The 27800-nt window shown below is 42.5% G+C and overlaps 1 protein-coding gene across 6 annotated transcripts in view; it reads left to right on the forward strand.

Moving 5' to 3' along the window:
- The window catches only part of BVES (blood vessel epicardial substance), a 146096-nt gene that overhangs the window by 48039 nt on the left and 70257 nt on the right, over positions 1-27800 (forward strand). For 5 of the 6 annotated variants that reach the window (XM_029595348.1, XM_029595346.1, XM_029595344.1 and 2 more), the window contains exons 2-3: positions 3270-4250; positions 26377-26485. In XM_029595348.1, the coding sequence (XP_029451208.1) occupies positions 3760-4250; positions 26377-26485 (600 nt within the window). In that variant the 5' untranslated portion in view covers positions 3270-3759. Of the gene's footprint in view, positions 1-1446; positions 1581-3269; positions 4251-26376; positions 26486-27800 lie in introns of those variants that run through there. The other variant, XM_029595347.1, reaches the window with a different exon arrangement.

Below are 27800 nucleotides of genomic sequence, written 5' to 3' on the forward strand. Positions count from 1 at the left end.
TCTCCCCTCCATCTCTTCTCACCCCAGCAGCAGCTTCCCTTTCCCTCTACCACTCTCCTTCACCCCTGGCATCATCACTTTCTGTTCCCTTTCCCTCCAGCCCCATGGCAATCACCTTCTCTTCCTTTCCGCCCCCTGATATCACCTTCCCCCCCCCCCACTCCTGTCCCCCCACCAACATAATCGTAATCTTCCATATCTCTCATCTCCTGTCATCACCTTGTTTTCCCTTTCCCTCTACCCCCTGGCATCACCTTCCCTCAGCCTCAGTCCCTCGCATCATCATAATTTTCCCTTTCCTTCCACCTCTTTCCCATCCCATGAAGCATCATCACCTTCCCTTCATTCTCCCCCCTCACCCGGTGGCAGTATTTAGCTAACCCTTCCCTTACCCCAATCCTTATCCTTGTACAGAAGAAGACGTGGAGCAGGCTTAGTGTATTCCATTTTACATAACCTGCGAGGTATGTCCAGCCGGATTTCAATAAATCTCCAAAAAAAAGTGTGAATCCACCAAAATAAAACATTACGTAAACAGCATCCAACAATCAATAGTAAAATAATCCCCTCCAGTAAATTATACACTCAATCCTGGATCCATTCCTAACCCTTCCTCAAGCCCACACATATCCAACTGCTAAAACAATAGCTGGTTCCTACCAAAAATCCTTGCTCTTGTAAATTGCTGAAAACCTTTTTTTTCTTTTTTAAATATTGAATAATCTGAAATATGTTAACTTCATGGAAGGGAGAGTCACTCTTGGAAATAGTCTTGGTTGGTAAAAGCTCTAGCCTAAGCCCATGAGTGGAATGCACAGTCCTTCCTGGAAGATCCCTGCTTAATTTTAGCAGCTAAATGCAAAGGACCAACCCTCACGGAGGCATGAAAAGCAAGCATCAGAATGGTATGCCAAGCTTGCACAAGACAAAGGTAACCAATGGAATTCAGTCAAGAGTTGCCGCTCTCTCCTGTTGGTGACTGTATGGTAATCCTTCTAACCACCATGCTCTGCGGTACTTATTAATGCAGAGTTATTAATCTTTTAGGAAACCCCACAGATATCAACTTGCAATAGTCAAGATTTGATAAGACCAGTACCTGCATGTCGCTTCTCAAATGTTGATCTTGCAAAAAAATGGCTTTTTAGTTAAAAAAAAATAAAAAATTACATTTTTATCATGTGAGAACAAATCCAAAAGTAGCGTATGTTGTATAGTTCACTGAAAACTCCTATTTTTTTTAATGCATTTTGATTTTATATTCTGTAGACAATATAGAAAGTGTGCAAGGATGTGAATTATTATTATTATTTTTTTTTTTTGTTACACAAGTTACTGAACCTTATTTTATAGCAATATATCTTACTGGATTTTGCAGGCAATGTATTTACTGAAGTGGCCACAAACAAAACCAGACAGGATGTGTACTCCTAAGGGGGTATTCTTAGAATTGAGGTTCAACAATCAAGTTGGACTGATTCCAACAGATATGCGAGTAGCTTTCGAGAATGATCCTCTTTATCAGATCAGTGAAGAAACAGGGCAGTTACACTGGAGGCTGCCTGCAGGTGCCATTATAGGTCAGTAAAGGGAAGAGGTGAGGGCTGTTACCAGAAGTGATGAGACTGCAAAACCTTACAGTTGAAAGGATCTATAATAATGGGTGAGAGCGCCAATGTACTTAAGTCCTATGGTGTCTGTTTCCAAGGATTTGAACATCCTGAATTCAATTTTTTTTTCTGTTCATATATGCTCCTAAAGTTCCCTTTGTGCCCTGATTTATGAGGTCGTTACGAGAATGATCTTCCTTTCAGAAGTACTGTCATTCCTTTTTTTTTCTCTAACATTTTATGATCTTTGTCCATCATCTCTGGCTTGTTTCACCAATGTAACATCTCCTCCTTCACACTTTTATGCATGAGATCCTGGGCACAACATTCATAGAGTTCAACGCTTTTTTAAAATTTTGAATGCATTTCCCATGTGGGTGGTTCGGGTGGGGTCCTGGCAAACTTGCATGGCGGTGTCTTGCGCGGTTTTGCACAGACTTCTCGTGTTTTGGGTTTCTGTTTGGAGCGGACCCCTTATTAATCTTTGCATCAGGTTAGGTGGATTGTCAGAAGAGGAGGAGCAGAGAATATTTCTTTAAGTGATTCCTCCTCCAGTAGTGGTGGTTGAAATCTGAGAGAGGTTTCTTTTTTGTTTTATTCAGAGCGATGGTGGTGTGAAACATTTTGCCAGTCTTACCTGCCATTTATCTTATGTACAGTTAACTTATCAGCCGATTTAAGTGTTGGAAGCATGACACTAACTTATTTGCAAAGTTAATTGGGCGTGGTTTTTAGAGGCGAGAACGAATTGTGGGTATGGTAATCCTGTACTGCTGAGTTGGTTGAGGTCTGAAGGAGGTGTCCATTGTTACAAAATTGGCTATAGATTACCATGTACAGAAGATGGGTGAACCTCTTCTCTTAACCTGGACCAACCATGTAACACTTACAAAAAAAAAATAGAGGAAGAGGAGAATCCCAAGTTTCTGATGTAGAGTGATTTATTTTTTTTCTGTTGAGAGATTCTGTTCATTTCCAGCTTGTTTATTTCAAACAAAAAATATCAAGAAGCACTGTGTTAAAATAACAATACTGGCATCTTTGAAAAAAACATTAATCTAATGGAGGAAAACGAGCAGTATTCCATTTTTTTTTTCTCTTGAGGCAGGGTCTATAAAGCTGAATGGATGGGCTGCATGGTCTTTATCTACCATTTATGTTCTCTGTTTTTATGCATTTACATGCCTGAGGTGTAGTGAGTGTTGTGTGGTCTCCAACTCCTCCTGCCTAACCAGTCCAACACTTTGAAGTTAGAGAGAGAGAGGCAAATCTTTAGAAACCTGCACTAGGGCTCTGCCTATCCAGGCAGCATAAACAGCCCCTGCAGTAGGGGTTTTATTAAAAACAGAAAACATGGCCATAATTTAAAAGGAAGCTGTATGCTCTGTGCCTGCTCCTTTACTACTTGTTTTAAGTTTTTATGTGCTATCAAGTAAATCGGCTATCTTTCACTTCCTTGCTTTTGAAATGATTTAAGGAGTGTTGAAATAACACTGGGTTGGGTATAATTAACGAGGGAACGTCAGTAACCGTTTTCTGAGTGTTCATGATCTGCTGTGCATCACTGTTCTCATGGTCCCGTCCCCCCCTTACAAATGCTTTTTATGCTTGCAGAGAGCTAGTGTGGTCTAATCTTCTTGCCTCTGGTTTTTCTTTCAGATCCTCAAAAGCACCTGTCCTTCTGAAGAAAGGAATCTGTGGCTACAAAACTGTCAGTGTGTTCCTAAAGTACCATAACCATAAATCATGCAGCAGTTCCCATGTTCCTCAGGAAACCATTCATGAAAGTCGGCTGAGTAAATGGACTTCATTTGTTTGTTTGTTTTTTTTTTCTACTTGCCTTAACTTGTTTGGATCCACTTGTTATAACTGGTCTAAGCTAGGTTTTATTGACCGCTTCAGATCCAGGAGGGAGGAAAATCATAAATCCCTTTTTTCTGGCACAGTTGTGGATTTGGAGAATCTAGCTTTTTTGTAACCCTGGAAACCAAAGGGAAGCCTGACAATGTGGTTACTTGGAGAAGAGTCAACGGGAAGAGTGGAGAGAAAAAAAGAGACTGACTTGCCTTCTGCTCTGTCCTTGCATTTTACCATGGTTTGAAAAGCAGTGGAAAGAATTGGAACTGGAAGTTTTGACTCTGGTCCAGCCATGGGAGAAAATGCAAGCTTTTGGGAGAGCTTGATAATTGGACACCCTGTCTGCGACAGCTGGAAGCTAGAGGCTGAGGGCTCCATCTACCACCTGGGCAGCGTGCTGTTCATTCTGGGCTACATGGGAGGAAGCGGGTTCTTCGGCCTCATCTATGTCTTTGTTCTCCTCGGGCTGGGATTCCTCTGCTCCTCAATCTGGGCTTGGCTGGACGCCTGCGCTGCCGACGTCTTCTCCTGGAACTTTGTGCTCCTGGTGCTCTGCCTGGTGCAGGTGATCCACGTTGCCTACCAGCTGCGGAGCGTTTCCTTCGACAGTGAGTTCCAGGAGCTGTACAGCACCCTCTTCCAGCCCCTGGGGATCTCGCCCACCGTCTACCGGAAGATCATCTCTTGCTGCAACAGAGAGGTGGTTGCTTTGGAGAATGAGCATTGCTACGCCATGCAAGGCAAAACCCCTATCGACAAACTCTCCTTGCTTCTCTCAGGAAGGTTTGTAGAATTTCAATGGCTATTTTTTTTTTTTTTTTCCTCCAGATCTTAAAATTGCATTTCCATGTCATGAGGTTTAGCAGTATGGAAAATGTTCCATCTGGTAAGTGTCAGTTTTATAAATGTTTCCAAATAAAAATGTATGCTGAAGGGAAGGAACAGTATGAATGGACGTCATTAATTATATTTGTATGATATTCCATTATAACGCTTCAACACTGTCTTATGAAGGTGCTGAAATGAGCCTGCATGTTGTATTTATTTGAGTGTTTTGTTCATTATGCATATTTTCCTGTTGATAGCCGAAGTGTAAATTTATACAAATTATAAATATGTAATAGTGCTATATATTACATGGCTTGCTAAATTCATGGGCCATGCTAAACACAAACAAAACACATTTAGATTTTTTGCATGAAATGTGCATTTTGTAATTCAGTGTGCAAATGTTTGTTATAGGCTTATAGGGGAAATAGAATATAACTAGGCTTATAGGAAAAAGTCATTTTTTGTTTCAAAGGATTTACTTCAGCTCCTAACTGTCTCAATTTCTAAAATCCACCTGCCAGAGTAGATGAGTTCTAATAGCCGGGTCTCAAGAGAACTGGATTCTTAGCAAGTTATGGTACCTATAAATTTTTTATTTTTTTGTGACTTGACATAACTTAATTCAGAGAAATGGATTGTGTGCATCTTTATTTCTTTGCTAAAATCATATATTTTGCCAATCCAAGACTGTTCATGATGAATTACACAAAACACCGCAGCACACTATCATATACATAAATAAAATACCAGAAATTGCAGTAGTACAACCAATTAAAATAACACACAAAATCAAGATTAGGGAATTTTGTCCTGGAAACCCATACAGGTGGGAAGTCCATCATCACATGCTACCAGTCGTACAAGGGCCACCAGACTTACAGGTAAAATTTTAAAAGGAGCATGCGTGCAGCCATAAAGGTGTGTATTGGGCACATGAGCAAAAACTCTTTTAATTTTATATCGTGTGTGCAAGTACACGTGTATCATTTAAATTTTTCCTACTGCTCGTATGTGTGGAGCCTTTACTCGCGTACTCATGAGAGGGACTGTTACATAGTCTGACATTATCTGTCTCACACTGTGTAAGGGGGGTACTTTCAACTCAGGGTGGGTTTTGGGGGGCGGGGGGTGCTGTTATAAGGATCTGGAGACCCTTGTGCACTAGGCAGACCAAGGTAACACCTCCTCACCCCAAACCCACCCCGAGTTGAAAGTATTCCTCTTACAGTGGGAGATAGGGAGAGAGAATGAATATGACACTTATCTCCCTCCCCCCTGTGTTCAGGATCCCTCTGGCAGTCAAGTTATGCAGGTAACATGGCGCGTGCTGCCATGTTCAGCCTTGCAAAATTCAGGGCTTACACATGTAAGTCTTGGCCCCTCCCTGGAATGCCCATGCCCCGCCCCTTTTCTGCCTCCTTATTCTTGACACATGCACAGGTATGTGTGCAATACTTCCTGGCTTCTTAAAATTAGTGTTGCTCATGTAAGGCCCACATATGTATGGGGCTATTTTTTTTGCACGAGCAAATCTTTTAAAATGGACTTTAGAGGATAACTTTCAAAGTTAGCCAGGTAAGTCTGGTTGGGCCAGAGAGCTGTCCTAAAGTTAACTGGATAAAATTAGCCTGCTAACTTCAAGATAACTGGCTATATTAAATTGTGCAGTTGCACTATTGAATATATCTCCAAAGTTAGCCAGATAATTGAATCTGGCTAACTTTGTTATCCAGATACTGGCTGAATATAGACCTCCAGGTGTCCAGAATAAATCCTTTTTAAAGGTTCTAGCTTAAAGGATAATCTATTCTAGCTAATGCCTAAACTGACTTTTTAAGAAAGCTTTGAGTCTAGGAGAATCCCTGGGTCTCGTGCGGTCATTAGAGAAACAACATACCTTTGAACTCTAGATGTGACTTAAGGTACATGGAGAGGAAACAAATTACTTTCTCTGTTTCTTACTAGCAGGGCTTCCTTATTTTTCAACTATATTTCTTCAGCTTATCTAGGCAAAACAGCTTCACATACCTCAACTTTAATTTATGCTTAAGGAATTCATAGGGATGGTAACTTTCAAACAGGCATGTGGGTGCACATATACGCATGCGTGCCGATGCTCAGCCAGATATGCAGCAATTTTATATCCACACACACGCGTGTATGTTATAAAATAGCCCCGGTGCGAGTATGTGTGCTCCTAATTTTATTTATTTTTATTAAAATATTTAGATTCCACCTATAATATTTCAGAACTGTTGTACAGGCATTTGTGATGACCACCATGGATTATTGCAATGCTTTATAATATATAATATTCATGCCAAGTGGAGCACAATCATAGTAGATAAATCATGTAACAAATAAGAACATATTGCATACTACATGAAGCACAATCATGTAATACATAAAGCATCATACAGCAATAATTCATAAAATAATAAAAATCTTAATTTGAAAATGCTTCTAAAAATAATGCCTTTAATTTTTTGTGACACAGTTTAAGATTAGTAATAATTTTTCTCTCTTCAGGGAGAGAATTCCATAAACTAGATCCAATCATTGAAACAGCATGATTCCTTACTTCCTGGAGATGAGCTTCCTTCGCATTAGACAGCTCTAAAAGATATTGCGAAGTGTACCAAAGTCCCTGGACTTATTTTTTAAATAAAGTTAGCTAAATACCGTATCTAGGAGTGTTTCATTGAAATGATTTGACAATTAACAGGACAGTTTTCAATTTTGTTACTGGCAACCAATGTAAATTTTTTTTTTTTTTTTTTTTGTAAAATTGGAGTAATATGTTCATATTTGCTCATATTGTTATCAACCTGGCTGCTGAATTTTGAAGATACTGCAATGCTCATATGTGGGCTTTTGGCAACCCCACACAAAGCATTGCAATAATCCATGGTGGTCATCACAAACGCCTGTACAACAGTTCTGAAATCATTTTGTTCTAATATCAAATGGCATGGCTGTCTTAAAGTAATCACTAGCTAATACATATCTAATGAGAGACAAAACTTAATTACAAATCGTACTGAACTCCAAAATGACATACTTGTGTAGAAAAACGTATTCCAACCCCTAAAATAGATAATTTGTCAATCTCTGCTGGCCTATTACCTCCATTTTGGCAATGTTTAAAATTGTGATTTTGCCAGATACTTGGATTGGCCACTGTTGGAAACAGAATACGGGGCTTGATGGACCCTCTGCCTAACCCAGTATGGCATTTATGTTCTTATAACTTAGCCACTTATTTATTCCTTCCATACAATCATCAATCAATTGCTTAGTTTCCAAAAAATATCAGCAGCTGGAAAATTAAAGCTGTACATAAACGGCATAAAATTTAAAAGTGCACGTGCACAGCCATGTAAAGTTGGCTTTGAGCCACGCGAGTGAGGACATTTTATAACAGGTGCGTTATAAAATGCCTTGACCAGCTTCACCAGTTCGCCCAGTCTAGAGCTAGGTCCTCCAGACAACCCTGGTTAATTAGCCTGCACTTCCCTCAGTTAACCCGGACCCCTCAAGCAGTTCAAAGATGCCTGAAAATAGTTTTTTATTAAGACTTATACCTCTTCTATAGCAGAAGTAAATTTGCACTCAAATATACCTGGACGCACACCCAAGCACAGAGGTACTTGCTTACACATCTCTTGGCCCCTTTTTTGTCTGATGTGAGAGATTCGCGTGTTGGGACTTGTGTGAGCATGTGGGCAGCTTTTAAAATCAGGTGGACGCACGCATGCCCTATGTGCATGCACATCTCCAAATTTTGGCACATGCCCGGCTTTTAAAATTCACCTTTAACTGTCTCTCTGCTGTGTATCTAAGTAAAAGTAGTTTTTTATATGTAACTAATTTTTATTTTATTCTGTGTCCTGAGCAAAGCTGCTTTATATTATGGCTTACTGTGTGTGCAATTATACTGTTTTTTCTTTTCATTAAAGCACAGCAGATAGATATAGATACCACTTGTCAGTGTCCATTTTACTTCGGGGGCTAGCTATCCCTACACTTCACCATTGAAATACCTTCACATCATCTTTCCCTACGTTCTAATATAACTGTTGGGATCTACCAGTAAGGTGTGAGCAAACCATTTAAGTACTGCTCTTTCTAACCTAGTTCTAATGAGATGTTTTTGTCACACCTCAGTGCCACCCTTATCACCCTCTCAGTTGTTAACCCTGTGGCTACTTAGAGTCCTGCTGAGCACTGCCCAGGTCTGCTGTAACCTGTGCACATGCTCTTACACTGGCAGCCTTCCAGCTCTCCAGCTGGGTCCCGCTTGCCTCAGAGCAAGGTCCCCCTTGCAAACTATTCCCTGGTAGTTCCTAGAGATGCTAGGATCCCATCAGTTCCTAGAAATATACTTGCAAGCCAAATACCAAAACACTAGGAACAGGTAGAGCTAACAAACTGAGTTTAACAAAAAGTGGGAACAGTGAACAGAAAAACTGAATTCGCAAACAGCAACAGGTAAAATAAGGATTAAGCAATAAAAAGCTAAGCACTTTTCACTATTTACAATGCGTGGGAAACTTCAAGAATTGTGCTGTTCACCACAGTCTCTCGGCACAGAGAAGTGCTCTCTCTGTACCCCAGACTAGACTAGAGAATTCTAGAAACTCCAGAACTAGTTCTTAGTCTGAAAGGCCAGTCTGAGTACAAAATACTAACATTGGCTCTCTTACCAGTGGCTGCCTGACTAGTAATAGTTTTCTGGCCAATGGCACTGTAGAATGTTAATCTAAAGCTTCCTCAAGGATACTGGGATGTGTATAGGAATGTCACTACAAACTTCAATATCTTCACATTCTCTAGAATTTGCCGTATTTAAATCCTCTCACCTTCAAATCGGGCTCACATACGCCACCCCAGGATACCTCGAAACCGATCCATCACCTTTGATTGAAAATATAGTAAAACACATCAACTCCGACACACCAGCGATACTATTGGGGGACTTCAACCTCCATGTGGATGTATCTCCCCATTCTCACAGCTGTGAAACTCTCCTAAGCACACTAAACTGCATGGGTTTCAAACAAATAATTAAGGAACCCACCCACAAAGCTGGTCATACGTTGGACCTCATTTTCATTAACCAGGAACTTACTCTTTCCTCTCACCCTACATGCCTTCCAGTTCCCTGGTCAGACCATAAGCTGATCAACACAACACTAAAGATAAACCTACCTACACTCCCAGAAAAGCAGAATAACACAATCCAATTCAAAAAAATGTGCAGCCAGGAAATTCTCAGCAACAGACTATCGGATGAACTTAACCAACTGGACCTTACTAACGCGGACTCAGCCATTTTGTCCTGGAACAACATTACCAAAAAAGTGGCCGATACTACATGCCCAACTATTACCAAAGCTCCTCAAGCAAACAAGGACAACAGAAAACCTTGGTACACACCAAAACTAAAATCCTTAAAACAGGATCTCAGAAAAAAAGAACAACACTGGCGGAAAAACCCAACATACACCAACATCACAGCATTCAAAACCATGATGCACCATTACAGAATATCCATCCTCCAAGCAAAAAGAGACTTTTACTCACAAAAAATCCACCACTTCATTTTCGACCCTAGAGCGCTTTTTTCTTTGGTCTCATCCCTCACTAAACCCCTACCAACATCCATACCAGATGATAAAGCAGCAAGCAAAGCAGAAGAACTGGCAACCTACTTCAAAAACAAGATACCAAATCTACTAACTCAGTCCATTAATAATAACAATAATAATTACACTACGCCAGTAATACCTCGAGCTGCAGTCTCATCACAAAAGGCTAGCCTTAAGGAGTTCGAACCGACCTCATCCTTAGAGATCGAAAATATCCTAAAAAAGCTCAAACCTTCTTCTCACCCTCAGGATACCATACCCACCAATCTCCTCATCTCTTGTGCTAAAATCATATCCAAACCCATCGCACAAATCATAAATTGCTCCTTCTCTCACGGGATTGTACCTGACCCACTAAAAATGGCAATCATAAAACCACTCATAAAAAAACCTAATCTTTCTCCTGAAAACCCAGCCAATTTTCGCCCAATAGCTAATCTACCCTTCATCGCAAAAATCTTGGAACGAGTTGCAAACAAACAACTAACAGAATACCTAAACGACCACAAAATTCTTTCCCCATCGCAGTTCGGTTTCCGCCAATCTCGAAGCACCGAAACCCTCCTAATCTCATTAACGGACTCTATATTACTTAAACTTGAAAACAGACAACCGTGTCTTCTCATCCTCCTAGATCTAACAGCAGCTTTTGACACGGTCAATCACAACACATTAATAGATCGCCTGGCAGAAATTGGCATCAGAGATGAGGCCCTCAACTGGTTCAAATCGTTCCTACAGAACAGACAGTATAAGGTCAAGATCAACAAGGAAGAATCTCCACCAGTCACCTGCAACTTAGGAGTCCCACAAGGATCATCACTCTCTCCAACCTTATTCAATATTTACCTTCTGCCACTCTGCCAGCTCCTCATCAACCTGAATCTCGTCCACTACTTATATGCAGACGATGTTCAGATACTGATTCCAATTACTGAATCTCTCCAAAAAACTCTGGACTTCTGGAACTCTTGCCAACAAGCCATCAACAACTTACTCACCAACCTCAACTTGATCCTTAATCAAAACAAAACAGAATATCTCCTCATTTCCCAAAACGGAACCTACACACTTCCAAGTACCATCTTGTCAACTCAATTAACAATAACTCCACAAGTCAGAAATCTAGGAGTTATACTTGATAACCAAATGAATTATAGATCACTCATAAATAACATCGTAAAGGATGGATTCTTCAAATTACAAGTCTTAAAAAGACTGAGACCACTCCTACATTTCAAAGACTTCCGATTAGTTCTACAAGCAATCATTCTCACGAAAATAGATTACTGCAACTCACTTCTACTGGGTCTCCCTGCCAACGCCATAAAACCGCTACAGATGCTGCAGAACGCTGCAGCGAGGATCTTAACCAAGTCCAACAAAAGAGACCACATCTCACCCATCTTAAAAAGCCTACACTGGCTTCCCGTCAAATTCAGAATACTATTCAAAGTGCTCTCAGTAACCCACAAGGCAATACACAACCTGGCACCACTCGAGCTCACATTCCCTCTCCAACTCCACACATCTTCCAGACCAGTGAGACAAGCCTACAAAAACAACCTTCAAATTCCACCGATGAAATCAGCATTAAGTAAAAGAGCTTTCTCCACAGCTGGGCCTAAACTCTGGAACTCTCTCCCAGCAGAGCTCAGATCACTGCAATGCTCCACTACATTTAAAAAAAGACTCAAGACTTGGTTATTCAACCAAGCTTTCCCATAACATCAACCTGCGAAATATCCCTGCCAATATCCCCTCAGTGGTAACACGCTAGAGAACTATATAGATCTTCTCTAGAAATCACATGATCTTTGGCAGTCTCTTATCTTCGGCAGTCTATCATTAAAACCCAGCCTCTAGCCTATATTAGGCACCGCTCATGTTAATTATGTTATTACCCCCTTATATCTTAATCCAAGTTAATTCGACCTGTTCATTGTAAGACATTTACTTGTCATTGTTGTTATTGTTTAAAATGTAAACCGAATTGATCAATAATTTTGTTATTGGAAAGTCGGTATAGAAAAATGCTAAATAAATAAATAAATATATTGTCCAAGCCTTATTCTATGTCAAGCCAATATCTCAAGCTTCTGGCTGAGCTCCAGTGCAGAGGTCAAATCAGGTGCAATTAGCTCTCTGGGGAAAATAGTCGCAGGAAAAACTATAAATCACAAAGCATACAAAACCCATGTTTTGCCACAGTGTTTGATTTAGTATTTTATGGTTAATGGTATCAAAGGCAGAAGAGATACATAGAAACAGAAGCAATATGGATTCTCTTCTATCTCACTTACAATGTAGATTTTCAAGGCCCGATATCAGTAATGTCTTTCCTGTGTCTCTTTCAGAGCCCAGACTGAAATGGTTCAATGTACTCTGATAGTCCAGAAATTCTTTCAGATGGGATAGGGCAATTTTTGTCTACCAGTTTGTCTATTGATGGAACGTTAGAGAGAGGGCAGTAGCTAACGGGGTCCATCCCAATATGAGAAGACTTCTTTAACATAGGATGAACAACCACCTTCTTCAGAGGGTCTGGGATTAAGATCTTGGACAGAAAAGTATAATTTTTCAAAAAATTGGAAAAAGTTCTTCAGAACATGTCACCCAAAGAGGGAAAAAAAATCCAAGGTGCAAGGGTCAGTCTTCATGTTAGAAAGCAGCATCTCTGTGGAGGACATTTTGGGTCCATAGATGTAGCAAGAGGAATAAAGTCAGTTTTAAGATAGAACAGAGATAAAGGAGCTTCAGAGACCTCATTGACAGGGCTGCACAGCAATCAAGACTATTCTCGGGCTTCATCATAAGACTTAACCATCCTCTAGAATTATTCAGGGCAACCTTAAGAGAATAATTGATAATGGCAGTATAGAACTGTCGGCTTTCAAGGTCACAAGACCTGGCTTCTCTTCTGTTCTGAAGACCTCACAGCCTACTAAGAATTCGGAGATAGAGAACAAACGGGGAAAAAAACTCTTCTCCTCAATTTCACCCCCGCCTACCGCAAGGAATGGAGTCCATTTATGGTGGTTAGTCTAGTCTGCGATGAATTGTAATCTGATTTGAGCTCGCTAGATTTTGAAACCTATGTTCAGTTTTTTTTTTTCTCTAGTTTAGTTGAGAGAGATGTTTTAGAAACTTAGATAATTTTATCTTTCAAACCAAATCTTTCCAGTTGACTTAAATGAAATTTTCGAAATGACCATACAAAGTAATGAGGGTCAAGGAAAAATGTGGCATGGAAGGGAGCCACTGACAATAGGAATCTCTCTCATTGATAACTTTGCATATCATTTATGATGCAGTATTTTTTTTTATTTTGGGGGAGACAGGGTTTTCCCAGGATGACAACCACCCACCCTCCAGCCCTTTGGACAGGTCAGGTTTGACCATTATAATGACCCTGTCTGGAACCGGGTTGTCTCTTGTCTGCTGAATTGCGTGCATTTTGAAATCTATGGTGAGCATCCTGTGCTGTACGCATATGCATAAAATCTAGAAACTTTGATTTAAAATTTTCTTCTCTCCAGTATCCACTGTGAGGGTTGATTTTTGAATGGCAGAAAAAGCGGACAGAGTTGGTCAGTTTAACTGGTTAACTTTGGATATTTGGTCACGTTTAACTGGTTAAACGTGTGACTAGATTTAACCAGATATTAAGTCACACAAAACTTGTGCAGTTAGATTTAGGACAGTCATTTATGTGGAATGTGGTGTGTGTGTGGTCTTTTAATTAAAAAAAAAAAAATTATATTCTTCCAAATTGTGACACTTGTCAGGGCAGATCACAGTAAAATACACATAATGAAACAGCCATTTATTTTTTTCTATTCACTTTCAAAAACTATTACAAGGAATACCTTGATTTGAAAAAAGGAGATTTTACAGAAAAGAAAATAACAGGTAATCTTTTTTTTGCAGTTGAAAATACATATCCAAACCCTTACTACCCTTAAGAGAAACATGGGAGTAACCTGCACGGAGCGGCAGTTACTACCTTGGGAAGCTTGCTAGGCAGACTAGGTGGACCATTTTGATCTTTTTCTGCCGTCATTACTATGTTACTATATATGTTACTATGTAACCCCTTAGTTTTAAAAGGAAATAGGGAGGGAACAAGAGAGAGAGAGAATGGTTGCATAATCAATGGGTACAAGAAAAATTGAGAACCACCAGTTACATCACGTCTACCGGTTCGATTGCAATGGAGAGTTTAACAATGCACATAATTGGTAAGGCTCAAAAAATATATAATTAACATTGTTATATTTGACAAAACATTTGCGTGGATAACGCAATAAGAAAAAGCCGCCCCTTAGACTGAACTTCGGATCGCATTTGCAGAATTTTTTTCCTCCGAATTTGGGTAACCCTAGATCAGGGTATACCCAAATTTTCTGACCATATAATAATTTAGATCGATTACGAAAAAATACACGTAGAACATTTTCTCTGTCCATAGGAAAAGCAAATTTAACAAGCAGTGTTCCTCTCTGATTAATTTCAAGCTCTTGAGAGTTCTGCAGAAAATCTGATAAATCCCGCGGGATCCCTGAAGGCAAATTGTCTTGCGTTTAGTCTGTCTGGTTTTGGCAGTAGATATGCCTTTACTACATAGCTGTTTCTGGAATTTTAAGAATCTGAGACAGGTAGTTCCTAAAAAGTTCCCCCGGAGTATATTCTTTTACTATAAGAAAACTAATACTCCTCAGATTAAAAAAAAAATGCAATGAGTTTTCAATGTTCTCAAGCTTTTTTGAGCAAACTAAATCAGATTGTACTAGTTGTACTTTTTCAACAGTAGCCACTCTAGATTCTATATTAGCAATCTTGACTTCTTAAGCTGATTAGTTTAAGTGAATTCTGCTTTAAGGGATTGTTTCCAAGACCACAGAAGAAATGGAAGTCTCTAACTTAACCAAAGCATGCCATAACACTTCAATAAAACATCCATTTATAAAAACAAATTGCAAGAGACAATCATAAAATACTGATATATCAGCATCCTTTGCAGTTACCTAAATATCTCTTTATATACTGTAATATCCATACAAATTTATCCAGTTAGCCTGGGATATCGCCTAACTAATTTGATAAGCCTGCTTGAGGCACTCTCTCTCTGACCTAGCCCGTTTTTTGTGTGCACAGATTTAGCTAGTGAGGAGGGCAGAAGGAGAATATTTTTAACCAATTATTTATGTATTCAACTATTTTTAACTACATAACATCACAAAGTAAGAAGTGCCATCCTGGGTCAAACTAAGCTCCATCGAGCCCAGCATCCTATCTCTGACAGTGGTCAGTTCGGGGCACGAATACCTGGCTGATTCCCAATAGATCTATTTCTTGAATCTCACGCCCAGAGGTACGCGCTGGCTTTCCCAAGTCTACCTGACTAATAACTGTTCATGGATTTTTCCTTCAGGAACTTGTGCAATTCTCTTTTTGAACCCCACTATTTAGTTGCTTTGATAACATCCTTCAGCAACAGATTCCATAGCTTGATTGTGCACAGAGTGAAAAAAAAATACTACTTCCTATGATTTGTTTTAAATCTGCCGGTTGCTAGTTTCAAGATGTGTCCCCTAGTCCTGGTGTTGTATGAAAGGGTACATAAGATATGCCATCTTGGGTCCATCAAGCCCTGCATCTTGTGGTCAGTCCAAAGTCACAAGTACCTGGCAAGTATCCAAACATTAAATAGATCCCAAGCTACTATTCCTTATGGATTAATAGTAGTTTATGGACTTCTCCTCTAGGAACTTTTCTAAACCCAGTTACGTTAACTGCCGTAACCCCATCCTCTCGCAGTGAATTCCAGAGCTTAATTTGAGTTGAGTGTAAAAACAAATCAGTTTTTTATGTGCTACTTGCTAACTTCATGGCATTCCCCCTAGTCCTTCTATTATCCGAAAGAGCAAATAACAGATTCACATTTACCTGTTCTAGACCTCTCATGATTTTGAACACCTCTATCATATCCCCCCTCAGCCGTCTCTTCAAGCTGAACAGCCCTAACCTCTTAAGCCTTTCCTCATAGGGGAGCTGTTCCATCCCCTTTATCATTTTGGTTGCCCTTCTCTGTACTTTCTCCATTATAACTTTTTTTGAGATGCGGCGACCAGAATTGCACACAGTCTCACCATGGAGAAATACAGAGGCATTATGACATCCACAGTTTTGCCATTCCCTTCCTAATAACTTGTAACATTCTGTTTGCTTTCTTGTTCACCACATCACACTGAGCTGACTATTTCAAAGTATTATCCACTATGACTCCTAGATCTTTTTCCTGGGTGGTAGCTCCTAATATGGAACCTAACATTGTGTAACTTCTGTGTGGGTTACTTTTCCTTATATGCAACACCTCACTTGTCCACATTAAATTTTATCTGACATTTGGAAGCCCAATCTTCCAGTCTCACAAGGTCTTCCGGCAGTTTATCATAATCTGCTTGAGATTTTACTACTTTGGATGATTTTTTGTCATGTATAAATTTGATCACCTGACTTGTCAAACCCCGTTCCAGATCATTTATAAATATATTAAAAAGCACCAGTCCTAGTACAGATCCCTGAGGCTCTCCACTTTTTTTTTTCCACTGTGAAAACAGACCATTTAATCCTACTCTTTCCTGTATCAGCTTGCAATCCACAAAAGGATGTCTTATCTTTATTAAAATGTATTAATCACTTAAGAACTAGGCAATGTACAAAACAAAAACATAAGATTTTAATCAAAACTTGTACAGACAACAAATCAACATGTTAAAAATTTTTAACAAGTTAGTAACATACAAAATGGACAATTAATAGAATGCCTGCCTGAATAGCCATGTTTTTAGTGACAGCTTAAAGGTCTTTAGACTGTCTACCGATCGAAGTGTTTCAGGGGAATGTGTTCCAGAGAGCCGGGGCAGCATTTGAAAATGCACAGTCTCTCCTACAGCTGAGTCTGGCATGTAGGAGAGACTCGCCCACTTTGCTCTGCGGGGAGCCAGTGCAAGTCAATGAGGGCCGGGGTAATATGTTCCCCTCATTTCGTGCAGTGTAGGAGAAAGGAATTTTTGTCTTATAGGCAAAAATGTTACTGCTCTTGAGTTCTTTCTCTCTCTCATTACGTTCTCCCTGCAAATGTATTTTAAAAAGGGGGGAAAAGATTTTTGTTTTTTTCAAATTGAACAGTTACGTCAATTTATAGATGCTCGCAAACCTGTAACTTCATCTCCCAATACTTAAGGGAAAGGAGGCATATGTAAAAAATACCTCAGAATTCTATGCATAGCCCATGCCTAAATTAAGTTTCCTTAAATCTGGTTATTTACTTGTCCCCCTCTTTCTATTTTCTTTAAATGATATGTTAATTTCCTAATTATGAGTGGGGTTTTTTTTGGAAGTGAGAGTTGTTTGATTATGTACACAGTTTGGATGGAATGATATAAATTTATGTTATATAGAAAATTAAGTATTATCATAATCCACTGTGGAAAAAGGATATTGTATAAAGTTGATTGAAAATTAAAAATAAAATAAAGGAGTACTTAGGGAAGATAAAGCCATTGCGGAAAGATTAAAAGTCTTTCCTTCAGTTTTTACTGAAGAGGATGGTGGGGAGATACCTTTTAGGAACCCTGCCCGCGGGTCCCCCCGCGAGCAGGCATCTTACCCTGCTACTGCTGCTTGCTGCCTGACGCGGTACGGATGCCGCCAAAGTCGGGCCTTCCTTGCGGCCGGAGCCGCGGACTTTCCTCCCTCATGCGTCCCGGAGGCAGCCCTTGGTGTCTTGCTTCACCGCGGCTGGAGCCACGGACTTCTCTGCTTTCCTATGTGGCACGGAGCCGCCGCCGATGTCTTCAACATCTTTGCGGCCAGAGGCCGCAAGCCCCGGCCTGGATTGGCGGCTGGAGCCGCTGTCGTCTTCGGGCCTGCCTCCAGGCCCAGCCCTGCGTCATCATCGTCTGTGCAGGACCGCTGTCCATGGTCCTGCTGCTTCCTCTAGGTGCGCGGCCGCGCCTCTCTTCTGAATTTAAAGGGCCCATGGCCGGATATGCCCTGGGCCCCACCTAGTGACTATTTCCTGTGCTAGCCCTATAAAAGGGCTGTTGCTGCGTTTCCTTGTTGCCTTGCATCAGCGTGTCTTCAGTCCTGGAGGCTCCTGCCTGCCAGAGCTCCGTCAGGTCTTCTGTTTTCTTCGTGGAGCTCCTCGTCTCGTCTTGTTGTCTCGTCATGCCATGTCTTCATTACCTGGGGTCCCCGTCCTGGTGTCTCATCTCCTGATGTCTCGCCTCCTGGTGTTCTAGCCCTCCTTGGTGTTCGTTCTTGCTCCGGAGCCTTCTGTTCTGCCGGCCGTGGATCTCCGGGTGACGGATCGCCGTCATGGGAGATGCCGGCAGTGGACTGGTGTCCTGTGCTCCTGAGCCGTCTTGTCCTGCCAGCCTTTGTGGTGCTTCGGATGACGACATCAGCTTCATTGTCAGAGTCCCACTTCGACTGGATCCTCTCCTGCGCTTGTCCCGCTCTCCGCGTGGTCTGTGACCAGCGTCCTCTGGCTGTGTAGGACACGCAGTGGGACAGGGTGGTCTGCGAGCAGCCCATTGGGTCCGCCCATGAAGGTGGGCTGAGTAGGGCGCCCTGAGAAGACAGTGCCAACGTCTACCTGCCCAGCTTTCCGTCTCGTCTGGATTTCAAGTTCCTCGTCTCGTCCCTGGTGCCGTTGCATCAGCCCTGGTGTCATATCTTCGCTTCAACCTTCAACCCTCGTCTGTGATGCAGTCGCATCGACCTTGGTGTAATGTCTGTGTCAAGGCCTCCGTCTGCCCTCATTCTCAGGCCAGCCTGCTGCTCCATGCCGATCCAAGCTGCAGGTCCGAAAGGACTTGGAACGGTCGGAGGACCATTCTCCTACCAACATCATCATGTTGTTGGCGCTGGGAGCTTGCAGGCCCGGCAGAGGGTAAGACCGTGTCTCTGCCATTCTGGGACACATCTCCAACCCTCGGTTCGGTCCTGGATCTGTCTGGGGTCGGGCTGAGGCCCAAGGGCACACTAAAACACCCCATGTGTAACAATACCCATTCGAGACAGTTTTCAATTCAGATAGACTGAACCTGGAAGATGTAATTGTCAATCTGGCCTAACAGAAGAGTAGTAAATCACCTCACCAGATTGTATACACCCCAGGGTTCTGAAAGATCAAATGAAATTTCAGACCTATTATAATTTGTAACCTATCATTAAAATCATCCAATGTATCTCAAGACTGGAAAGCGTACTCCTGGGGGAATTCTGTGCTACTGCAGAGCACAGAATTCACCTCCTATGCAGAATTTGGCAAAACTTTCAGTGCCATTTCAGGAGATATTCTGACTTTCTGACCATAAAAAATTACTGGGAATTTTCTAAAGTAATTTTGCATAATGTTAACATCTTGGGTTGCAATAATGGAAGCTAATAATAGATTTCTTTCTATCACATCCATATTGGAATTTTCCAGGAAACTAGTCAAATTTACTGGTATATTAACATCAGAATTTGCATTTCTAACAGTTGCTCTACTAGACAGAAATCTAAATGAATTTCCTGAGGGAATATTCTCTTCAGAAAAGCAGAATGCTTCTGTTAGAAATCTTTTTAGTGTAGTATATGGTATTTCTCCCATAATTTTGGGAAAGTTTAAAATTTTTACATTGTTGTCTCAATCTATTTTCTAATGTTTCAAATCGTCTTGAGCAAGACAACTGTTCTTTTATAATTACTGCATTAACTGTTGAAATAGTTTGGATCTTCTTTTCAGCTTCTATTATCCTGTTTACCGTCGCAGTCTCTTGCTCCTGGATGCCCAATATTTTCCCTTGGAGGTTATAATTAAAGGAATCCATTTTCTTCTCAAGCTGTTTTAAAGAGAGCCTATAACCTGCTACTAGGGTCCCATATTGACTCAAGAGTCACCGCCTCCAGCCTTGTTGGCACCAACACTGACTCACCTGAAGCACTCATTGTTTCCATTTCTTCTCCGGCCCTGGAAAACCTTCTCCACCATATTCGCCAAAGATTTCTCCAATGTACCGGGCACCTCTCTCCAAACGCCGAGATCCGGCTCCGCCGGTCCCGACCTTTCCTCTCCTCGTGCTCCTTCAGGTTGTGCCCCCTCCACCTCAGATGCACTAGCCACGTCATCGGTTTGCGACGGAGATGCTCCCCTGCTATGGTCGTGCTGCACCGGGGGCTGACGGAGGTCGGTGCTGAGGGCCACCTCCAACAGCGACGCACCTCGCTCTCCTGTAGCGGTGCTCGCAACGGTTTCCTTGGTTCCCTCTAAAGCCACTACCTGAGACAGGAATCGCACAATATCCAGCCGACCAGGTTCGGGTGAGGACTCTGGAGGGAAAATCCTCACCTTTCCCTTCCTCTTTGAAGGCATTTTCAGTAAGGAAAATTTGTATTTTTTAGAAAGCTTAGACGCAGCTGATGATCCACAGCCTCTCTATGCTGCCATCTTGTCCACCCCAGACATCCCTAAGTACCCCTTTAATCCCTCAGTTATATAACGATCCAGCAGATACTTGTTCCTATTTACTCATTTCACCCTGCTTATGATTTTATAAATGTCAATTATATCACCCCTCAATCGTCTCTTCTCCAAGCATAAATCTTTTTTAAATATTTATTCCCAGACTGAACTTGAACAAGGTGCTGTCTATTTATGCTTCAACGTAGATTCTAAATGGTTTAGAGAGAGGGTATCGTAACCATGTTGCTGGTCTTGTACACTGTTACTATCATCCTGCACTGTCATGTCTTGTGTGTTGTAATTTGGAGCAAATGTAATAACATAAGCAATAAATAAATGGCTATAGAGCTGTTCTTGTTTTGGCCCAGCAGATTCCTCCTGTGGATTTGGTCTTCCTGTTTAATCAGAATTGACTTTTTCTGGGGATATGGCACATGAGCCTTCATTCGTAATTACTTACTATGTTATTCAGTATGTAACAGTAGATAAAACACCAGTTGGTGCATCCAGGCTGCCTGGATAGTTTAGTCTACACTGCTAAGAATATATATCCCAGCTGCCAGTTATAGAACCTTGAGCTCCTTATCCAAGTCCATTTTTGTTGGTTTTCCATCCTAGGTAGGTGAGCATAGAAGTTCCCATATTTAATCCAACACCTAAACCTTACCAACAAGCTTTGTAATGGTCTAAAATAGCTAGCAAACTGAGTCTTTTGTCCAAACATCCAGCTGTCTATGTCCCTTGGACTTGCTGAATGATAGCCAGTCACCAGCATCCTACTGGCCTTGAACTGGTTGGGTTTTGGGAAGTTGTAGCTTGTTGTTTTTCACTTGGCCATCCCATCACCTTCATCAGTAGCTTGCACTTCCTGTATCTGCACTTTTTCTCCTAATAACCTTGCCCTTTGTGTGTTATCAAGAGAGCAAAAGGTTGATTGGTTGTTTGCAATGCAGTAACCTCCAGGGTCAGCTTAAGCATTAAGCAAACTAAGTGATCACCTAGGGCAGCAGCCTCCAGGGAATGGGTGAGGTTTGTGTGTGGGGGATTGGGAGTTTGGTGTTGTAATAGTTAGGTTTGGTAGGTGTGGATTGTATATAGATTGAAGCTATGAGTGGGTTGGTGGTTGATTACCGTTTTTATGAATTGTATTTAGAATTAGATTGTCACGAGTTTGTTTTGTAATCTAGTTTATCCCTTAGAGTAGGGGACATCATTAGGATTTAGATTTGCATGGTGCTTCTGTTGCGTTCGTGCCTGCTCTTCGCCCTCGCTCCACCCTCTCTCTACTTGTGTGGCGACTCCCTCCAGGTCTGAGGGACAGCTTGCTGCCGTGGGTTCTCCCTGCCACATCTCTCTGGAATCCCCGGGTTGGCCTGATGCTGCGGATCCGCCATGTTCCTGATGACGTAAGGGCGCGCGCACGCTCCGGAGTTTGTACCAGCAAGGGCGCAAACCTCGGAGGTGTCCCTCTGTAGTGACGTCATCCGCTTCCAACTTAAAAAGGCTTTTGTTTGCAACTATGGATCGAGTTAGCAAGGACTCGAATCGCTCTCCTCTTGGTTTCGATTCATCCAAGCTACTCTGCCTTCTTGTACTACCTAGGGGGACCCGCTCCTCAGAGGCCCCGCTCTTTTCTTGATTTCAGATTGCTAAGACGGGATCCGGTACTCGCTCCTCGAGGGCCTATGTCCCTGAATGCTTGAAGACTCCTTACTGCCTGGAAGCGATCGCAGACGTGAACATTGCAAGTTCTATTACAGATAGGAACCGGAACTCGCTTCATGAGGGCCTATATTCCTAGTCTCTGAAGACTCTCTCTTCTGTCTGTCTAGACGTTATCGCAGGTACGGAGATCGTGTATTCCTATTTCAGACTACGGCTCCTGTCCCTGAATATACTGAAGACTCTGTTGCATAGAAGCCATTACAGATATCTACAATTGTGAGTGTATCTTCTACTACTGGTTATGTATCCAGCATACCCTGTCTACTCACTACCTATAGTCTCTCTCTACAGCTCATCGACCCAGAGATCGCAATTCCAGTATCTGAAGGACTTCAGCCCTGCCGTGCATATCAGCTCACTACTGCCACCTCTGGTGGTTCTACTTCCTGTCTAATAAAGAACTATCTGTGTTTGTCTCCATACTCCAGCCTAGCTGGTGGTCCCTCTCAGGATATCCTCCTGGGGGCGCTGTCATCTGCCATCGGCCCAAGGATTCACCAATTTACATGAAGTGTTTATTCCGTACACTACTAGAGTGGTATCATAGCAGACTGCCACTCTGTGGCAAGCCAACCCCCAATAGATCATTAACTCCGCCTACCGAGTATTACAAATTGCTAGCTCCTCCCCTTCGGGAGCAGCATTGAACAGCTTCTTTTGCTGTGTGAACCTTCTTTTAAGCTGCTTCGAGACGTCTGTCAAGAGGAGGCAAACTATAAATAGAACAGAATATGTACAACAGTTTCTCTTATTTTTTATGATATTAAGCTTGTAATTTATTACAAAATTTTATCACTCACTGTTGCGCATATTCACATTTTTAAATGAAAGATAAAATCATGAAAATCTTAAAGCGTTTTTGTACTAAGGATGTAAACGCATCAGATATTAACCCATAACCAACTTTCCTCCCTTCCTTACCTCTTCCCCACCCCCCACCGATTTCCTTTTTTCCTCTTTTTTTTTTTTTTTTTTTTTTTCTGTACAACGTAACCTAGCACATTAACCCCCACTTAAAGTAACAGCACACACACATCTGTATCTCAAAATTAACTTTACACATAGGAGTTCTAAACTCTTAGTCTTTTAAAATTATATTGACTTCAGTCAGTTATCTCTCTGTAAAATTTGGCTTTTGACATTAAGGTAGCTCCTAAAAGACTGCGTAATCTTCAAACCCACTTCTTTCGATGTCATCCTCTCCATCTATTTTTTTTTTCTTTAACAAGGGGTTGTCTAATCGCCACCCTAATAGAGTTAGGTGACAGGGTGTTATGCCTTCCCTTCTTAAGTCAGATCCTGCACTGTGATGCACTTGCCCCCAACATCAGAATTCTTGTCCGTAGGTGATGCCGTGAGGTTGCAATAGTCACTTGAGGCTGTGTGTATCCTAAAGGCTGTATCTTTTGAATCCCTAGTTGGGCGCAGGCCGGCCTAGGAGCTTAAGCGCGTATTCATGGTGGCCGACTACCTCTGCGAGGGGGCCGTGCTGCAGCCGAAAGCGAGCGTGAAACTTTTTGCAGCTGAGCCGTCGGCCTGTCGCTTTTAGTGGTGCCCTCCCCAGTTTTTTGGGGGGTTTTTTGTATTTTTTTTCAACCTAATTTTTGTGTTTTTCAGAGCTCCCTCCCAGCCCCGCAGGACTCCTGCAGAAACTCGCTCCCATAAATGCGGCCAGGCTGACTGACACTGGTTCACCGGCCGACTCCCGCCTAGCAGCAGGTAATGACTGTGCGGGCAGGAGGGGGACGGAGGGAGCTGTCCTAAAAACACAAAGCAGACTCTAAAATAAAGGATGCACTGAAATAAGAAAAAAAGGAACCAGGAAAGAATACATATGTTTTTTGTTTAATGGGAGGAAAAGAGAGAGCATAGCAGGAGAGCCCTCTTTACTCTGGCCGTCACAAGGTTTCAAACCATAGTTGTATAAAGGGGGAGGATTAATTATTATAATTTCCAGTTTCCTTTGACATTTTGGTGGGATAAATAAGATGGAAAGGAGGAGGGAAGTGGCACCAGGAAGCACTCCCAGAAGGGAATATTGAGGAGGAACGTAAATCCCCCCCCCCCCCCCTAACGTTTTGTTGCCTCAAAGAAAGAGTTAAGCCATCGTCCTGGGACTGAAATGTTTTCTATGATGTATTTTTTTCTTTTGTGTTTCCTTTAACCCTTTTTTTTTAGGGTTCTGAAGGCAAAGCCTTAAAACACATCCTGTGGTCTTTGCCTGTCCGTTTATGGATTTAAGCACCGAGGATGTGCTGCTGTGCCAACAGAGCTGAGTGGTGATGGGTGCAACCAAAAGCAGAGTGGGCGAGCCCCCCCACCCCCCCCCGTCCCAAAATCTCCTGTTCCTGTGCATCCGCTCTGTCCCATGCTGACATTAGTCCTCATCCTGTCCCCACTTCCACTCCACCCCCTTCCTTTATCCCCTCCAAGCCATTTCACACCCCCTCAGGTGACCCGTCCAGTGACTCTTCTCTTACAGACGCTGGGCACCTTTTTCCAGGTGCTGACACCACCTTCTCCCTATGGGGTGCTGTCAGTGTGGCCTAGTGTTGCTGGTGGGGGAAGTGAGGATAAGGGCTCGAGGGGTTTAGAAGAGCATTCATGGTGTTGGGACTCTTCGAGGGTGGCAAGACAGGCATCCACCAGGGGTCCCCAAAATTTAGCAATAAGGACTAGATTTTAAAAGCCCTGCGCGCGTAAATCCTCCCGGATTTACGCGCGCAGGGCACTCGCGCGCCTATTTTGCATAGGCCGCCGGCGCGCACAAAGCCCTGGGACGCGCGTAAGTCCCGGGGCTTCGTAAAAGGGGCGGGAGGGGGCGTGTCCGGGGTCGTGGTGACGGTTCGGGGGCGGGCCGGGAGGGCGGTCCCAAGTCCCCCGGCCCTGCGGCCTGTGCCGGGGGATGCGAGGTGGCACGCGCAAGTTACGCCTGCTTCAAGCAAGCGTAACTTGCCCAACAAAGGTAGGGGGGGATTTAGGTAGGGCCGGGGGTTGGGTTAGATAGGGGAAGGGAGGGGAAGGTGGGGGGACGCGGGAAGGAACAGAGGCAGGCTGCGTGGCTTGGCACGCGCAGGCTGCCGATTTTGCGCGGCCTTGCGCGCGCACCGACCCTGGATTTCTTATAAAATCTGGTGTACTTTTGTTTGCGCCAGTTGCGCGAACAAAAGTATGCGCGCGCGTACTTTTTAAAGATCTACCTCTAAATGTTTTGGGGGTGAACTTTTTTTGCAAGGAAATGGCTGTATTTATTTGCATTTTAACACTCAATTATTTAACTAATCCCCCCAAAGAAGAATATATATATACACACACACACAAAAACACACACATAAGAAACAACTTTTATTGCGGTTTTATGGAGAAGGCAAAGTTAAATTGAAATTAAAAAAAAAATGCAACTTGCTTAGGTCATGAAAATTAAGACTCTGAGGGCCCCAGTGACTCTCTCTCTCTCTCTCATCCAAGGCTCCAACCCCCCTAAGCCCACCATTCATCATGGGATGAGTGGAGATGGTGGGATAGGAAGACTAGGGGGTGGCCGAGGACCAATAGTAGTGGGGCTAGCAGGGTACTGGAAAATAGTAAGTGGGTAAGAGCATTTGCACAGAGCGCAGTAGAGTGGGAGATCAGCAATGGGGAAAGGCTGACGAGAGGAGGCTTGCCAACATGGTATGCGGTGTGAGAGAGCAGGCGTGCAACCTTGTGAGGATGGTCAGGGAAAGGAGAAGGAAGAACAGCAACCCCACCCTTAAACCCTACACATGACAGCAACATCCTTTTTACTACTTGAGTGCTGTTCTGTTTTCCTGTGTCCAAGGAGTAGTTTTAAGACCATAATTGCTCATCAGTTCGAGCTATTCCAGATTTCTACCATGAGCCTTAATCTGCCACACTGGGTAAGAAGCTCTTTCAGCTATTCCTTTGCAGCTCAGGAAATATCTTTATAAAATATCTCTCTGGTATGCCTTTCTAACTCCTTGTAAAATCTGGAATGACAGTAACTTGGAATAAGTTTGAGTACAGGAGTTCGTGATTTCAGTCATAGGTGTCCAGATAAAAACCGTCCGTGACCAGTTTCATGCCATACTTAGCTTCTGCTTTGTGTCTGAACCACCTGTAAAAGTAAAGTGGACCCTCATGATCTTGTGTTTGTCTGACTTGGGCCTTTTTATTTTGGTAGGATCAGGGTGACTGTTGACGGAGAATTTCTGCATTACATTTTTCCTCTTCAATTCCTGGATTCTCCTGAATGGGATTCACTCAGACCTTCAGAAGAAGGACTTTTTCAGGTAAAATATGGTTATTAAACATTTATATAGCAGTTCATGGCGCATGCAGCCACTGTACAGAACCACAAGAGATAGACCCTGCTTTGTGGAACTTACACTCTAGTCGAGATTGGAAGCAGGTGAGTTAAGTAGTGGATAGGGAAAACTTTAACTAATTAGACTCTATCCTACTACCTGTTTAGAAAAGAGAAACAGGAAGTAGGGCAGGTGTGTGAGGGGCCAGGACAGTGGGACTGAAAAGCAAGCCACATGCTTGCTCTCTGTTTGCAAAAATCACACGAGACACCCAAACCACCAACTTCTGAAGCAAACTGAAACCTAGAAATATAAAAAAAAAAAAAAAAAAACTAAACTAAAAAGCTGCTCAATTAGTAAGGCTGTCATATAATTCAAAAACTAATTAAATAATTGTACCCCAATGTAAAACCACTTTGTGTGTGCGCGCACACAGCACTGAAACGCACACACGTGCCACTGTGGGAATAAACACATCATCTGTTCGCTTACGTTCAGAGTGGGAGCGAGTGACCAAAGAGGAAGAGCATTTGAAAAATATAAATACTAATACTTCATGAATGGGGGAGAAAAAAATGATCAGCGCTGGAATGGAAGCATGGCCTAGTGGTTGGAGCAGCAAGCAGGGAAGCCAGGGTTCAAATATCACTGATGCTCCTTGGACAAGTCACATCACTCTCCACCGACTCAGGTGCAAAGTAAGATTGTGTAAACCTGAGAACAGGGAAACGCAGAACTGTATCTGAACATAATGTGCCGTGAATCAAATCCTAGGTAGAAATGGGTAATCTGAATTTTTATTTGTCGTCATACCTATCGGAGGCACCTAGAAGCACTTTGTGTATACATTTCTTGTTTGCTAGCACTGCTCTTTTTAAGGGTGATGGTTTCCTGCATATTGGCCTCCTGACTCATTTCTTGTCTTGTGCCATTCGAAGCCACATTTGCAGTAAGCAGAACTTCAGTTGGGCCACATTCAATTGCTTCTGGTGCACCCCTCTCCTCATGCACTCGGCTCATCAGGCAGGTCCCTCCTCTCTATGCGCTTCTCCTCTGCCGCCAGTCCCCAACTCCGTGCTTTCCACCTGGCTGCACCGTGTGCTTGGATGAGACTTCCTGAATTGGTGCACCATGCTCCCTCTCTGGCCTTATTTAAATCCTGCCTAAAAACCCACCTTTTTGAGGCTGCTTTCAAATCTTAACCTCTGATTCTTAACCACCACGTTAATTTTTAACTGTTGTCTTAATAAATTGAATTCCCAAAGTGTCTCCTGCCCTGCATGTTTATCTTAGAAATCTA

The sequence above is a fragment of the Rhinatrema bivittatum genome, chromosome 3 (assembly GCF_901001135.1).
Source record: "Rhinatrema bivittatum chromosome 3, aRhiBiv1.1, whole genome shotgun sequence".
Lineage (NCBI taxonomy): Eukaryota > Metazoa > Chordata > Amphibia > Gymnophiona > Rhinatrematidae > Rhinatrema > Rhinatrema bivittatum.